The following is a 16,110-nucleotide window of genomic DNA, read 5'->3' as shown; positions in this document are numbered from 1 at the left end:
GTGGAGAATAAATTAAAAGCATTTGCTTTAATTCAATTGATATATTTATTTGAATCATGATACTCGATATTTCATAAGAGGGGTTTAGTATTCAAGTGAATAAATCACTATATAATAATAAGTAGTAATATTTTTTTTTATTTAAATATTTTCATTTTGCTTAAACTTTTTGGAGTATCTTGTGACATCGCTTGAGGCATATCCTCTCTATACTGTACGTATATAACTTCAAGTATCCAAGGGTGGATATACCTCGATAAAATGTACTTGCCCCTGATGTTTACACCAACACAATAAACATATGACATATTTCTTCAGATATTACAGTCTTATAATTATCACTAAAATAATATTTAATGAATATATACTTTCATCTTTATTTATGATTTAAACTATACTCCCTCCGATTCAAAATAAGTGATCAATTTGCTTTGGGCACAGTCATTAAGGAAATACTAAACTCTAGACGAAAGTAGTTACTGTGACTAAACTACCCTTCATTAAATGTTGTACCATAGTTATAGTAGTATACTTCTCTTCTCAAATGTGAGGAGTAAATGAATTTTTAGGGATACATACATAAGAAAATTTTGGAAAAACAAATTGAATTTTTTCTTGATTATATAAATAGACACTTATTTTGGACCAAAATAAAAAAATAAATTGGTCACTTGTCGTCGACCGGAAGGAGTATTAAATTAGTATGGTATAAGCACCATATGCAAGAGTATATGGGGTGACTCGTTGCTCATCCAATAACGAAGGTGCAATCTTGAAGAAAGTAAGGAAGAAAGTTAGAAAAGCATCTGAAAATTAGGAAAATGATTGAATATATATTATATTTTCCTACTTTAAGTATTCGTTTGTTTTTACATTTATGAGGCGTTTGGCCATTATTTGGAATAAAAAAACTCTGAAAAAATATTGAGGGATATTGGGGGGGGGGGGGAGAACACTTGGTGTTTTTTCAAGAAACTTTATTTTGTATTAAAAAATTTTAATTAATGAATATACTTTTCTGGTTTCCCTAGGTTTTTAAAAGAGTTTTACTGCATGATCAAATAGGGAAATTTGCCGTATTTAATTACACGCCGAAACCCTAACCATAATTTTTCCAATTTTTTCATTTCCTTTTGCCAACAACTTGACGACAACGCCATTTCCACTTCTTTCCTTCACCACAAAAATCTATCATCATTAAATACTTCAAAAATCTTTGTCATATTTTTACTGATTTTAGATATATAGACAAAATATAATAACTACTATACAATAAACAATTTTAACAATTCCCTATACGAAATCAATGCCTGCACTTCACCGACAATGTCTTCATTCCTACGAATTGGTTATTTTGGTAAATAATATGTTTCGTTTCTTTTGCATTTCTGTGTTTTTCCGATGATGTTAATTTTTCTTTAATTAAATAGTACTCCCTCCGGTTTACAATAAGTGATAAGTTTTCTTTTAGCACGTCCGTTAAGAAAATGCTAAATCCTATACAAAATATCTAGTATGACTAAACTATCCTTATTAAATATTGGTCACGTAGTTATAGTGAGGAGTGAAAAAACTTTTTAGGGATATGCACATAAGGGTAAAAGAGTAAAAATAAATTGAATTTTTTCTTGATTACCTAACTGGACACTTATTTTGAACCAAAATGAAAAAATAAACTGATTACTTATTGTGAACCGGAGAGAGTATAGTTAATGCGAATGAGTACTTAACATGGGCGAGGGACCAACTATCGGCATGAGAAGGACAAATGTAGCAAAGTCATTTTTCCTTTTCTAAATCATATTTATTTTTATTTTTTGTTCGTTGTCCAATACTCATATTGAGCTCTCGACTAATTTAAATTTACGTCACGTAAAATCCATTCAAAGGAAAATGCTTCCTACCAGATAGAATTTCAACTTATTACATAGGCATTAAAAAAAAAGATGTTCTAAGCGTGATCAAAAATGAATTTTTACTATTAACAGTCTATATATAGATATCTAGAATTCAATATGGAATTAAGGATGGTATCATTTATAATTAAAAAAAAATTAATTTATTAACTTTATTTCATCTGCTTGACTTTTTAACATTTTGTAACAACTTATTGCATGGTGTCAATTCAAGAGGTTATTTGGATCTGAATTCGAATTATGACCTTTTAGTATTAAGTTTTCCCTTGGAGAGAAGTGATTTCCTATCCTATTTAATTCTAGAGCTCATATTAGGAATTGTAAACAAAGAATAAAATGGAGAAAACTGGCAATTTCCTCGTACTTAAGAATATTAATGATGTCAAATTTTTTAGAAAATAATTGAGTTTAACTATGTGGTGTAAAATTCTCCAAGTATTTAAAAAATAGCACAAACAAAATGTCCAAATTAGAGTCTAAAACGTGCCCACTAGTAGCCAAAATTATACAGACTGTTTTTCGTCTATCGAGATTCTCTTATGCTTCACGGCAACTCTTAAGTCGTCGGGGCTACAACTTTGATGCCACATTTTAAAATAAGAAAATCCCATATATCATTTTCCAAGAAAATTAATCTATCAATCAATTTATCCCATCCTAAATTAGTTTTTTTGTTTCTCGTCTGGTATTCGATACTCGCATTGGAGTCCAACTATATCCGAATTCGGGCCTCATAAGGCCCCATTCGGGGGGAAGCGCTCCCTACCAAGGAATTTTCCATATCCAGAACTCGAACCGAGACCTCTAGTTAAGGGAGGAGCAGTCCCATCTACTGCATCACATACGTTGGTGGTTCATCCTAAATTAGTTACAATCACTAACATGAATTCTTTGAATCTAGGCTGTCCTATCCGGATCATATTTCTACCAATTAAGTTAAATTATAACCCATTTATTTCAATTTTTTTGATTTTTTTTTGGAGTACGAGATGCAAATTAACTAATTTTATGGTGTGCAATCGGATATAAATTCTTTAAATTTTTGAAGAAAATGTACTTATTTAAAAATTACTTAAAAAGTATTACTAAATTACATAGTTAATAATTCGAAATATTTAGAAACTATTGCAAAAAGTTGGTAAAATTTTTTATTTGGCTCACCAAATAGTAATATATTTATTTTATTTTATTTTGAAACGGAGGAAGTACTAATTGTTTTTATAATTATAGATTTTCATTCATGCAAAACCTAAATAAATTAAATCTAATACAACAGTAAACTTTTTAATTCCAATTACTTAATACTTAATGTCGTGTATACAGGTCTTTGCTTCAAATATTCTTTGTTGCTTGTCAAAACTTGCAAGACAGATTAGAATTTTCTGTGATATTTTTATTTTTATATAGAACCTAGCTTGCTTCCAATAATGTTCTCTGTTCTTTGTCAGATAACTAGAGCTTTTTCTAACATAATCAATTTTGTTTGGTTTTTGGTTACTTTGTCTTTTTTTAACATATTCGGTTATCCCTTATCGGCAATCTCCTCGCCCAGAGCTCGCCGTACGGGTTTGCTTAATGTAATTTATATTTTTTGCATAATTTGTGATTTATTACACCGTGAGTAACTTACCTAGTACGCATTCGAAGGATAATGGCTTCAGGTTTCTTAGGGAGTTTTCAAAAAAAAAAAATAATTATCATAGTATTAAAGTCGCGAGTCATAAGGAATTATCAATAACGTAACTCATAAGGAATTGTCTCATACAATATTTTATCATATTATTTTTGAGTTAAGCTTTTATATACTAATTTTCATACTATCAAATGATTTAATAGAAAACTATTTATAACCATTCATTAAAAGGGAAATTAGCAACCTAGAATATAAAACAACTAACATATTATAATAAGTTGAATTATATTAATTAGTATAAACAAATATCACCAAAAGTTATGATGAACCAATGAGTACTTTTCCATTCTTGATTAGAGGTTTTGTACTCGACCCTTTTATTAGGCTAGCCTCAAAGTATATATCGGATACAATCGGACTGCTCTGTAATATTTATCATTTATGACAAAACTATATCAAGTTCTTTTTTAAATTAATTTTCTTATGTTATATTATAATATATATTCTTTGTAACCACCAAAATAATATCAGACAAACTGTCCCAAGAAAACCCAAATTTTTATATTATGTTTCACTTGTATATTCTGGTATAATAATTATATTTAAATAGAAAAAGGAAGAGCAAAAAGGGTAATAACAGCAAAACTGCAAAGCCTTCATTTTCGTATCTGCAACTGCAAAGCGTGGACTTTCTAGTTTCTACTCAGTTTTGTTCAGATCCTGTAACACCTTTCTGTTTCTTCTTTCCAAATTGGACAGTATACAAACTTCCATCCCCATATCTTCTCCTCACCCCCCCCCCCCACAAACACCCCACCTCTCTCCCTTTTCCAACAAACCTAGAAGAAAAACCAACGAAAACAAGCAAGAAATGATATTATAATTTTCCAGATATTTTTGTTTCAAAGGAAAAAAAAAAACAGAAAAAAGTAATCAAAATCTATGGCTGAGAATGAAGGATCATCATCATCATCATCAACGTCAAGAGCTCAATTACTACGTCCAACAATAACTTTACCACCGAGAAATTCAATGGAAAGTTTATTTTCGGTCGGGTCAAGTGGTATTAGCCCGGGTCCAATGACCCTAGTATCTAGTTTCTTCTCAGATAACGATCCGGATTCGGATTGTCGTTCTTTTTCTCAGCTTCTCGCCGGTGCAATGTCATCTCCGGCGGGTTTTTCCAGCGTTCGACCGGGTTTCCGGCCAGTTCCTCCGCCATATACGGCGGCGACGGCACAGGAGTATAAGCAGAATAGGCCAACGGGTTTGGTGATAAGTCAGTCGCCTACGACGTTTACTGTACCGCCTGGATTGAGTCCAGGTGGTTTGCTTGATGGGTTCTTCTCACCTGGCCAGGTATTTAATAAAAGTTCATAACTTTATTTTCTTTTTCATTTTTTCTGATTTTTATGTATTTTATTCGGATTTTATGAACATGTGAAAATTTGATTGCAAGTATTTTATGACATGTAATAGGCAATATGCCGAGGTGAATCCATGATTTGTGAATACTTTACTTTTTTAGGTCTATGGGTTTTGCAAGTCTGAAAGGTTAGATTTATTTTTGAGGTAATTAGTTTCTAAGAAGTAATGGAATTCTATAGATGTTACCATAGTTAGTAACTTGCTTTTGACTTTAATTTTTGAAACTTTTCGTATAGAAAGTTGTATATTTCGCGGCTCTGAAAAGGAATTGGGAAAAGGAATTATTTCCTAAAAGCCTTGAACTTTACTGCCAAAAGTGTTTTTCCTTTGTATCTGGATTCTGCAGTGTGCCTTTTCTTGTTCCTTGACTAAAGTATCTGACTCAGATGAGAAGACACAAAGCAAGAAACATAGTACTAGTAAGAAACCGTCAGAGCAATATTCTCAATTTTCTCTGTTCATCTAACCCATGCGTACCCCTTCTTTTCTTTTTTGATTATTCCAAGCATACCCTTCTTTTTAAATGACGGTTGTGTTTGGGCCAGCTTGGGCACAACTCAACTATTCTACCGGATATCTACTACCTCCCACCAGCACAGGTACATGGTAATTCTAACCCAAGCGTACCCTTTTTTTAAATGATGGTTGTATCCGGGCCAGCTTGGGTACAACTCAACTATTCTACCGTATATCTACTACCTCCCACCAACACAGGTACAGGGTAACTCTAACCAAGCGTACCCTTGCCTAACCTTTCCTTCCTGCTATTTAATTTGCTTTAAGACTTAACTTGTGGCATGTCTAGACCCCTAAACTGTCATTTTGTGTATCATCTTCATGCAAACCTTATCACTAGATATCTCTTAGTATTTGTTAGTATGTTGATTCTAACCTGAAAATTTGTAACTTAAGTATTATCATTTCCAGATCATCATTCTTTGTAGAGATAGTTCCTATATTGAAATTTGTCACATACAATTACTGTTGCTAGACCTTGAGCATAACTCGCCATTACATCAAGGTTAAACCTTTACATTATTTTGTTTTCAGCTTGGACCCAAAGGCTGATTGATCCTTTGTTGCAAACTGAGAATCTTTTATAGGAGTATTTGCACCATCCATTTTTTCCTGAGTGCAACATTCACATTAGTCAACAGAAAGTTCTGAATTTTTGGTATTAATGCAGTTCAGTAATATCTAGATGCGTGTAAGCATAGACGATTCGATCCTGGCAATTTTACGTCTTTAAGACAGGGATAGACGACCCACGCACGGTGGATTAACAAGCCACTTCCACTTAATTGAAGTCTATATGTGCAGATCCTTCCTGAGATCCTCTATGACTGCCTATCAAATAGAAAATTTTCCGAATCCAATAGTTGAAAGTCTGGAAATTTCTTAAGCCAAAAAAATATATAAAAGCTTCATCAACACTGTACTAACTCTCTATCATTCATTGACTTGTCTACTTGAATGCCGGCTCAAGATGGCTGGAACTATGTACATACAACAACAGACCCAATCTAATTCCACAAGTGGGGTCTGGGGAGGGTAGTGCGTATGCAGACCTTACCCCTACCTGGTAAGATAGGTACCAAGTGGGTTCTGATTAACACTGCTCTGCAATTAGAATTCTCCTGATGATGGTAAATGTTCTATATTCATTGTGCTGTTCATTTGTTGGAAGAAAGTTGCGCAGAAGAAAATTTCTTTCTCCAATAGTTTGGAAGAAGGGAGGGAATTTTGACATTTGGAACCATTCTTATTGTTGCTAATTGGAAAGCTTATGTCCATGCCAAAGACAACGTCGGGTGGTACGGGCTTTTACAATCCTTTCTGATGAGAATTGTACTTGGGATGTCAGTATGCTATTCTTCATTTATCCTATTACTTGTTGCATAGTTGAATGGATTGTCTATTCTTTTAACAATTGCCATTGAAACGGATATAGATTAATATAATAATATATCCTGCACGTATCTCTTCTCTGATATTTATAATCAACTCCTCTCTTGGAAGAATGAATTAACCCTAGATTGAAAGTTGTCAAGAGTCTCAAGACCTGTTCTGATGTCTGTGATAAGGTTTAGATTTTTTTTTTTTTTTTTTTTTGCAACTCCCTCTTTAATCTACAAGAGAGAATTGTCTCTCATAGGAGAACTTCATCTTGCTAAATAACAATTACTGAAGCTTGCCTTTGTGCTTCTTCCCAGAGTAATAATGGCAATGTCATTGAAGTTTAGGTGATGTTTGATACCTTACGAAACAGACCATGGAGGTTTGAGATAACATATGATGTTTTGACCCTGAATCTTCTTAGGATACATTTATTGGTACTTGGTTACTTAGACTAATTGGGAGGAACATCTTTCTGCAGATAGATTCACATGTACAATAGTTGTTGTTCTCTCTGGTATTCTTGACACTCTGCACCTCCCGCTTCTTCTTGACTAGCAACTAAATCATGAGCAGAACATATTGTTAATGAGTTGTTGCTACATGTAAAGTGATAAAGTAATTCGTTTAATTTGAATTTGCTTCTCTCAAGTTAGTTATGCATCTTCATTTGACAGGGCCCCTTTGGAATGTCACATCAGCAAGTGCTTGCTCAATTTACAACTCAGGCAGCCCAGGCTCAGTCTCAAATGCACATTCGGCCCGACTATCCGTCTTCTTTAACAGCAGCTGCAACGTCATTGTCACAGTTCCAGTCCTTAGCATCAAACGCAGCAGCAAACCAACAGATACCTCCTCCTGCATTAAATCCTAACATCGTGAAAGAGTCATCAGATGTTTCCTTATCTGATCAGAGGTCAGAACCTGCTTCCTTTGCTGTTGACAAACCTGCTGATGATGGCTACAACTGGCGAAAGTATGGGCAGAAGCAGGTCAAGGGAAGTGAATATCCACGAAGCTATTACAAGTGTACACATTCAAATTGTCCAGTCAAGAAGAAGGTTGAGCGCTCCCTAGATGGCCAGGTGACAGAGATTATATATAAGGGCCAGCACAACCATCAGCCGCCTCAATCTAGTAAGCGTTCAAAAGAAAGTGGAAATCCAAATGGAAATTATAATTCTCAAGGGTCCTATGAGCCCAGCACTGAGGGTCTGACTGGAAATTTTAACAAACCCAAGGAGGGCGAAACATCCTATTCGTTAAGAATGAAAGATCATGAATCCAGCCAAGCAACACATGACCAGATCTCCGGATCAAGTGACAGCGAGGAAGTGGGTGATGCTGAGACTAGAGTGGATGGAAGAGACATTGATGAACGGGAATCAAAGCGGAGGTATCTTCCTTCACCCTTAGCACTATTGCATAGTAATTGCTTTTGCTGCCACGTCTATTTTGACAGCTATTCTTCTCTATCCTAACATGTCTGTACTTTGCAGGGCTGTAGAAGTACAGACTTCAGAGGCAGCTTGTTCTCACCGGACAGTTACAGAACCTAGGATCATCGTTCAAACAACCAGTGAAGTTGATCTTTTGGATGATGGTTATAGGTGGCGAAAGTATGGCCAAAAGGTTGTTAAAGGAAACCCTTATCCAAGGTAAAATGTCCATCTATTTTACTCCTTTATTGTCAGTGACGTGATATCATCTATCCATTGTTCAGCTAGTTTTAAGAGTGTTGTGTTGAAGTGAACCTTAAGGGGTCGTTTGGTATGATGGATAACCGAAAATAATTCTAGGATAAAAATATAGTTGCCTTATCCCTTATTTGGTTACTAATCCTGGGATAAATTATTTTAGGATTAAAAATAGTACCGGGATAACTTATACCCGCCAGAGGGTGGAATAGTAACCAGATAAGTTATCCCAGGATAATGCAGTAAAATTGAAAATCTCAGGATATACCAGTCAATAAGAAATAATACCAGGATAACTAATATCAGTATAACTAATGCATGTATAACTAATCCCAGCATAACGTGTCTTCAAACCAAACGGCCCCTAAAAATATAGGTATCAGCTGTAGAAAAATCCAGTTTACATTTACCTTCCTTTTATGTTTACCATATTGACAATAATCTTGCCAGCTTTTGACTCTCGTTGCATTTAACCACCAGTGTCAGAGTCTTGCTGGTTGAGACGTTCTTTTTGCAGTATTTATTTAGAAGTCTTTGTTTCAAAGCCGGCTGCTTTGTGGTTATTTTGCTTGCCATAATTTTTACATGCTTTGTTATTTTCTGCAGAAGCTATTACAAATGTACGAGCCAGGGATGTAACGTAAGAAAGCATGTCGAAAGGGCGGCAACTGACCCTAAAGCAGTCATAACAACATACGAGGGTAAACATAATCATGATGTGCCTGCAGCCAGGAACAGTAGCCACAATACCACTAATAACTCTATGTCACAATTGAGGCCACACAACCCTGTAGTTGATAAACCAGCTGCAATGCGAAGAACAAACTTTCCAAACAATGAACAACAACCTATAGCACTTCTACGTTTCAAAGAAGAACAAATTACATGATTTATGAACACATCATTCCAGCATGGTAATCAACAGGGAAGCAAGGGAAGACTTTGGCCATGTAGAGGGCTGTAACTTATTTTTGAATGGTTCTATTTCTCGCGTTTGCAATGTTGATGTTGGTCTCCCCCAACAATCATGAAACAGAAATGTTACAGAAGTTGCGTTGTCACGAAATAATAGGTCAGGAAGGAGTGGTTTGAATATGAATTGTTTGTAAATGTTATCAAAAAGAGCACAGAGTTAGCTGTGTTATTTCTGTATGCATTCTTTGTGTAAATCCTTTTGTATTCCAACATGTATTGGCTGTTTATTGCTGCATTTGAACTAGCACAGTGAATGACTACACTATTTTTGCATTTAACGCCAATCCCTCTACCTTGTAATCTTTATAGTTAGGCCTTTCATCTGAATTTACATGAAGTTTTTGGACAATCTTCTTTCTGTTATGAATTGAATTATTTGTTATTTATTTATTTTTCTGTTATGAATTTATGATTCTCATTATTTTTTATAGTGATAGGATCGAATTTGCTTCAAGTCTAAAGGAGGGTTTTGTAACCCTCTTATAGTGGAGTTTTTCGGATCTTGGTGATCCCGTGATTTTTACCTTCAATTTGAGGAGTTTTTCACGTTAAAATTTGGTGTTCTTTATTTTTTTATTTTCGGGTTTGCCTCTTCCTTGATACAACAACTAACATCATAATTTAGGCTTCATCACATTTCCCTCTGAAGCAGATACACTGCGTGTTTAATTGAGGACCATTTGAGGGTAACCAAGAGGGACTTTCCTTTAAAGTTGATGTGGACCTTTATACATTGGAGAAATTAAAATTCAACTTTCAATTTTGTCAGATTTCGTTGAAAAGTTTCTAAACTTCTTCACATTTTGTCACTCTTGATACAAATAAAATTGGTGTGATCGCTACATTTCAGAACCCATTCTCTCTCTCTTGTAGCAAAAAATTTACAACTATTAGCCTAGCTCTCAATCATTTCAGTTATCAACAGGAGTTATAAGCTGAGGTATCTGGCCACGATTTACAAAATCGATTTTGTTCAATCGAACACAGCACAAAACTCTCTCTGGCAGCTCCTCTTGCTTCTGTGCCTACAATTATCCAAATATATCTCAGATCAATTACATAACATGCAGAGTAGTGCAAAAAACTGTTTGTATAAGAATTCAGAGTTCATGTTCCTCCAAACATGAAACTTAGTGATGTAGCCCGAATAAAAAAAGGGCAGCCCGGTGCACGAAGCATCCCGCACTCACGCAGGTTCAAGAGAAGGGCCGCACCCCAAGGGGTGTGATGTAGGCAGCCTACCCTGCATCAGTGGTTGATTCCACGGCTCAAACCCGTGACCTATAGATAACAAAAGAGTTCGCAATGTGGGGAATGAAACTTGTGATCTTTTATAGGAGGGCGGAAAAAATGTAACTTTAGAGCATAGGAAAATGATGCTCGAAATAACTAAACCTGAATTGTTAATCCAAGATCAAGAATTCCATGTTTCAGTCGTTCTCGGAACGCATCAAATCCTTTCCTGGAAATGTAGCTGAATCGATGAACATCCAGGTCTATCTCAAAGTAGTTGCCTCCCTGCACAAGATAATGATAAAGAGATTATTTAAGAAAAGTAAGAAAATGAACTTATAAGCAGAGGCGGACCCAAAACTTTAACGCGACGGGGGCACATATACTCTGTTCAATCAGCGCCCTCTAAAAGCTTTTAGCATTCAGGGTAACAAGTGATTTAATTTAACAATTTTTAAGGTATACACATATACATATACAAGACTTCTGCTGAAGTTTACTGGGTCCAGTGACCCCTCAATATAACACATAGGTTATATTAGGTCCGCCTCTGATTATAGGAGACAACAAAAGGTATATCAAATGTGCAACTTCTTTAGTAAGTATATCTCATTTCAATTCTTTAATCTAGCTACTAGTAGCTGAAGTTTCACTATATCTTTGAAGTATCTGTATAAGCCAGCATTCAAGAAATAATTTGACAATATTCATCTATGAGATCTCAGAGAGGAAAGGATTTTAGAATTTGTAAACATTACCTCGTAAAAAGCATGTTGAGGACGTGAAAGCACTGGTTTTTCATTATACGCATGTAAAAGTTTTTTCTCCGCGGGATTTAAATGAAGATCTTCAGGATTGGCTACGCCGACCATGATTTTTAGTCTTTCTCTGAAAGGAACTATTGATTCCTTTGCAAAACCTTTTACAGTTTCCGTTTCATCCATTACTAATCTCTGCAATATAAATCGGTAGAAAATGATTTATTCATGTATGCAAGATAAAAAAAAGTAGTATTCATATAAAGGTAAGTATAAATAAAAAACAGGCTATTACCTTTATGCTGTCTTGAAATAGTGGAGAAATCTCTTTTTCAAAATTTTCTGATACTTTGAAATATAGTACAAGGCTCATTCCCTCTCCATCATTTTCCCCAAGGAACATTGAAGCAGGATAACTAGGCAACTGCGACAATAAATCCGGAATTTTTGTAAGTTATTTTCACGAAAACAACAACAACAACACTCCACCTCAATCCTATATGAATTTTCAGTGTCATGTCGCTCTAGTAAGAAGGGGAGCTTTGGCGTAACTGGTAAAGTTATTTTCATTTGACTAGGAGGTCAGGGGTTCGACCCGTGGAAGCAGCCTCTTGCAGAAATGCAGGATAAGGCTGCATACGGTAGAACCTTATGATCCGGTCCTTCCCCGGATCATGTCGTGTCGTGATGAATTTTCAGTGTCATGTCGCTCTAGTAAGCCCGTCTCAGTCCAATAAAAATAACAATAACAAGTCATTTTCCAAAAATCCCATAAAATCCACATGAAGCCTTAGTTCAAGTAGTTAATCCCAACTAAATAGAATAAATGTATGACAGTTTCAAGAAAAGGTAAAAAATGCAAGTCTGATTTACTAAGGAATTTATGCATTGCAAGAGGACCTGTATATTGACGATGAGCAGCGATGGAACTTTGTCATGTGGCTCTACAAAGGGAAGCTCAAGATGCCGTGCAATGTGAGATATCTTCCGCGGACAAACAAATAAATCAACGCCAATAGGTACGTAAGGGCAATAATTAGGGGCAGGATATTTCCTTTTATCCCTGCATTTGAGAAATACAGAAGTCTTATCAGCTTGAATGTAAAGCGAAACAAGATACTCTAGCAAATCTCATTGTACGCAACTCAAACATGCCTGAAATAATTCATGCCACGAAGCTTAAATACGGAAGGTGCAATGCGACTCCAACATCCTTGACTCGGTTTCATATCACTGTAATGCGGAACAACAAATCCTGCTCTTGGACGATACAATAATCTCCTTGAAGAACCTGTTATTTTATAAAGTCCTTTAGATTTTGACAGTATACTATTTATGTGATCAAGACAAATCTGAATATCTAGATGAATTAGTATGTATTATTATTTGCAGTGACACTCACAAAACTCAGTCGTCGTGTCCCCATCATGCAGTTTCTTATTAACAGCAAGTGTTACAACTGATAACTTCCTTCTTTGAGATGTCAAAATTGGATCCTCTACAATATTGTTCCGCTTAGTAAAATTTCCATCTACCTGAATTAAGTATCGAGAAACGGATCATTGACTTGGAAGCCTTAACAAAGACATGAGAAAAACATTTCATTTTGACCTTCACAAAAGCTAGAGTAACTTACACATAATATATCATTGTTCTTGATGGTATGATCGAAGTGTGACGTGCTTTCGGTTTGACTTTGATGATCTAATGCGCTCCCAGCAGCAACGATAAGTGAAGGGCAAATTTCTGGAAGTAAAATTACAAAGAGATCTCAGAAATAGCTTCTTTTGGTTACTGTTAGAATTTGGATTAGGATTTATAGATTACCCCCAAGAACACTAGTGAAGTCTTCATCTGAATCAGATTCAAGGACACTGAAAGAGTCAAACCACGCTTCCTCTTGGCTTATTCCTGCAAATTAAAGATTTCCTCTGAAACTAAACACTTTTAATCTATTTTAGTCCGCTGACATTTTTGGAGAGTCCGAGCAACATAGCTTTTAATGTATCTAACTCCAACCAAATTAAAGGGCTGCTAAAAGTTCCTTCATTTGCTTGGATCAAAGTGAAACAATGACTGCTGAGCAAGAATTTCAACTATTTCAAGAAAATTAAGGCTTATTAGAAGTATCCGTACCAGTTACATTGACATGATGATAGTTTTGGGAGAGATGAAATGCTGGATTTAACACACAATCCCCTCCACCAATAGGTGCCGCCCTGCTCTCGTAGCCTATTGTGACAAACTCACCAACATCAACTTCTCTTACATAGTTTCTCACACCAGTAAGTTGCTCTATAGGTGCAACGGAAACAGAAGATGGCGCCTTTCTTCGAAATCTACGAGACTTGGGAATGTACTTTGTCTTTAACTTTATCCTCTTAGTCGGACTCGAAACACATCCACCCATATCTCAAGACTAAATTCACAACTCCAAGAAAAATACTCCTTTGCATATACCAACCAAAACTGCAAGATCAGTTCAAATTCCAACATCAACAAACTGCAAGATTATAGCATTCAAAAACACCAAGAAAGACACTTTAGTTATAGACAAACAAACCTTACTATTCTTGTATTTTGTCAAGCAGCAAAGTATCAATTATTCATTACCTTACATGCCAAAAAATAGTAAAATCAAATTTTCAATGCATTCCCTGAAAGAACTAAAGGCTAAATGACCTATTTGGTGAATCCTACATATCAAAGATACATAACTATTCACATTTAAGACAAATAATTAGATGTTGACTGTTAGGCAAACTCTATCTAAACTCACCCATGTGAAAGCTAACTGATTGAAGCTAAAAAGATATTTTGGAAAACCAAATATTGGTGTTTGGAATTACCTTTGGAGGATCTGATTAAGACTATGCTATAGTTAGAGGTGGACCCAGGATTCGATGGTCTACTTTTTGATTCAACCAAAATCTACTTTATATATAAGGTGTCCATTACTAATATATCACTACTTTCTAAAGACATGTAAGTATATACACGAATTTTTTACCAAACTTTACGGGTGCAGGTGACCCCTCTCCCTATAGCATAGGTCTGCCCCGCGTATAGTTCAAGCATGATTTTCACTTTTTGATAGCCCCCATATCAAGAAAATGAGGAAATATCTCAGGATTGAAACAGTAAAACAAGAAGTCAGCAAAAGTACTCTATAAAATAAATACTGGAAAATTAGTCAAAACCATTAAAAACCACAGAATGAATTAAGTAAACATTAGGTAGTTAGCTGTAATGGCTGAAGGGCCTCAATCAGAAACCAGAATGATATAAAACAACAACAATGACAAACAAGAATACCTAAGGTATTGTAGAGATAAAGCAATCTTGTAAATTCATGAACAAATAAAAACCATATCTTTAAATTCAGAGAAAAAGAGATATAGTATAAAATTCAGGAAAAAATGGAACTTTTTTGAAGGGTCATGATTTGGAAATAAAGAAATCATTTTTGGCATGCAGTGATAAAATAGAACTAAAGGTCAACTAAAATTTAAAAGCTGTCTTCATATAAGAACAAAGTACAAGAGGAAATATACAAGCTGGAACTTGATCTGATCATAAAAACCAATTGATCACAAAGTGCAGCCCGGTGAGCTAGCTCCCACTATATGTGGTACGAGAAAGGGCCCGACCGGACCAAACCATAAAGATCTATTGTACCCTGCATGTTTGGAAGATGCTATTTCACTCGAACTCAGCAACTTTACAAATAATAATGAAACTAAAGATGGAAAAGTCTTGATATTTTTTTTTGATACCATAAATTTTATGAGCATAGTAACTTGCATGGAAAATTGGATTATATTTACTTGTAAAGATTGGTCCACAAAAACAACATAATGTAAAATTAGAAGAGATTAAAGAGAATGATAAGAAACTAAGAAGAAACTGAAGAAAGAAATGAAGGGACTTACTCTTAAATGGTCACTTCCTAATTCCAAATTAAAGTTCATTTTTTTCTGCTCTCATTTGCACTTCATATATAGTTAGCTACCCCCTACCACTGGCACCCCACCCCCACAAAAAAAAGCAGGTAAAGAGGTCCCACATATTACCCAAAAATGGATTACAACTGTTGAAACTCCAATTATTTATTTGATTGTCTCCTCTAAAAAAATATAGAGCCTTTTATAATATTAATTACTGATTACTGATGTGATAGTATCTAAGTTCACGATGTCCATTTTTAGCTCATTAATGATTACCAATTTACTTTTTTTTTTGGTGGAAAATTCCCACAAAATTTGTAGCCGCTATCCTTGGATGCACACTGAGTAACCTGTTTACTATGTAATAACTTTTAAACCACACAAGAAATGCAAACAACATTAGAAAAGTCCGATACAACGAGTTCTGACCGATGAGGTTACTGGTGAGGGGAATCGATCCCCGAAACCTTGCGGGCAATTCTCTCTATATATTTGGCATGTCAAAATTATACGATTTCATGATTTTTACTTTGTTTCCTTTTATATAATTTTTTTGATGGGAAAAGGCCTAAATATGCCATTGTACATAACGAAATGGCTTATCCATGCCACTCGTTAATAGTCAGG

General features: G+C 35.1%; 2 protein-coding genes across 5 annotated transcripts; one reads left to right on the top strand and one right to left on the bottom strand.

Annotated features, from left to right (window-relative positions):
* Positions 1–4,181: 4,181 nt before the first annotated feature.
* LOC104240981 (probable WRKY transcription factor 4) lies at positions 4,182–9,823 on the top strand. Its single transcript, XM_009795886.2, has 4 exons — positions 4,182–4,908; positions 7,551–8,269; positions 8,373–8,531; positions 9,177–9,823. The coding sequence occupies exons 1-4, from the start codon at positions 4,492–4,494 to the stop codon at positions 9,457–9,459; spliced, it is 1,578 nt and encodes a 525-aa protein (XP_009794188.1). The 5' UTR covers positions 4,182–4,491; the 3' UTR covers positions 9,460–9,823.
* Positions 9,824–10,224: 401 nt separating this feature from the next.
* LOC104240993 (uncharacterized) lies at positions 10,225–15,508 on the bottom strand. Of its 4 annotated transcripts, XM_070160425.1 has the most exons (12): positions 15,469–15,486; positions 14,100–14,149; positions 13,673–14,005; positions 13,364–13,447; positions 13,173–13,282; positions 12,939–13,071; positions 12,692–12,827; positions 12,437–12,599; positions 11,832–11,960; positions 11,537–11,731; positions 10,941–11,063; positions 10,225–10,570 (listed from the first exon to the last, which is right to left on the bottom strand). In XM_070160425.1, exons 3-12 carry the CDS (start codon positions 13,944–13,946, stop codon positions 10,457–10,459), a joined length of 1,461 nt encoding a protein of 486 aa, XP_070016526.1. In that variant the 5' UTR covers positions 13,947–14,005; positions 14,100–14,149; positions 15,469–15,486; the 3' UTR covers positions 10,225–10,456. The 4 variants fall into 4 exon arrangements, with proteins under 4 accessions (XP_070016526.1, XP_009794209.1, XP_009794222.1 ...); XM_009795907.2 differs by lacking the exon at positions 14,100–14,149 and having other exon boundaries at positions 15,469–15,508; XM_009795920.2 differs by lacking the exons at positions 14,100–14,149; positions 15,469–15,486 and adding an exon at positions 15,091–15,386.
* Positions 15,509–16,110: the final 602 nt, after the last annotated feature.

Source organism: Nicotiana sylvestris, chromosome 10, assembly GCF_000393655.2.
Source record: "Nicotiana sylvestris chromosome 10, ASM39365v2, whole genome shotgun sequence".
NCBI lineage: Eukaryota > Viridiplantae > Streptophyta > Magnoliopsida > Solanales > Solanaceae > Nicotiana > Nicotiana sylvestris.
The sequence above is the reverse complement of the archived record's forward strand: the minus strand, read 5'-3'. Positions and strand labels throughout refer to the sequence as shown.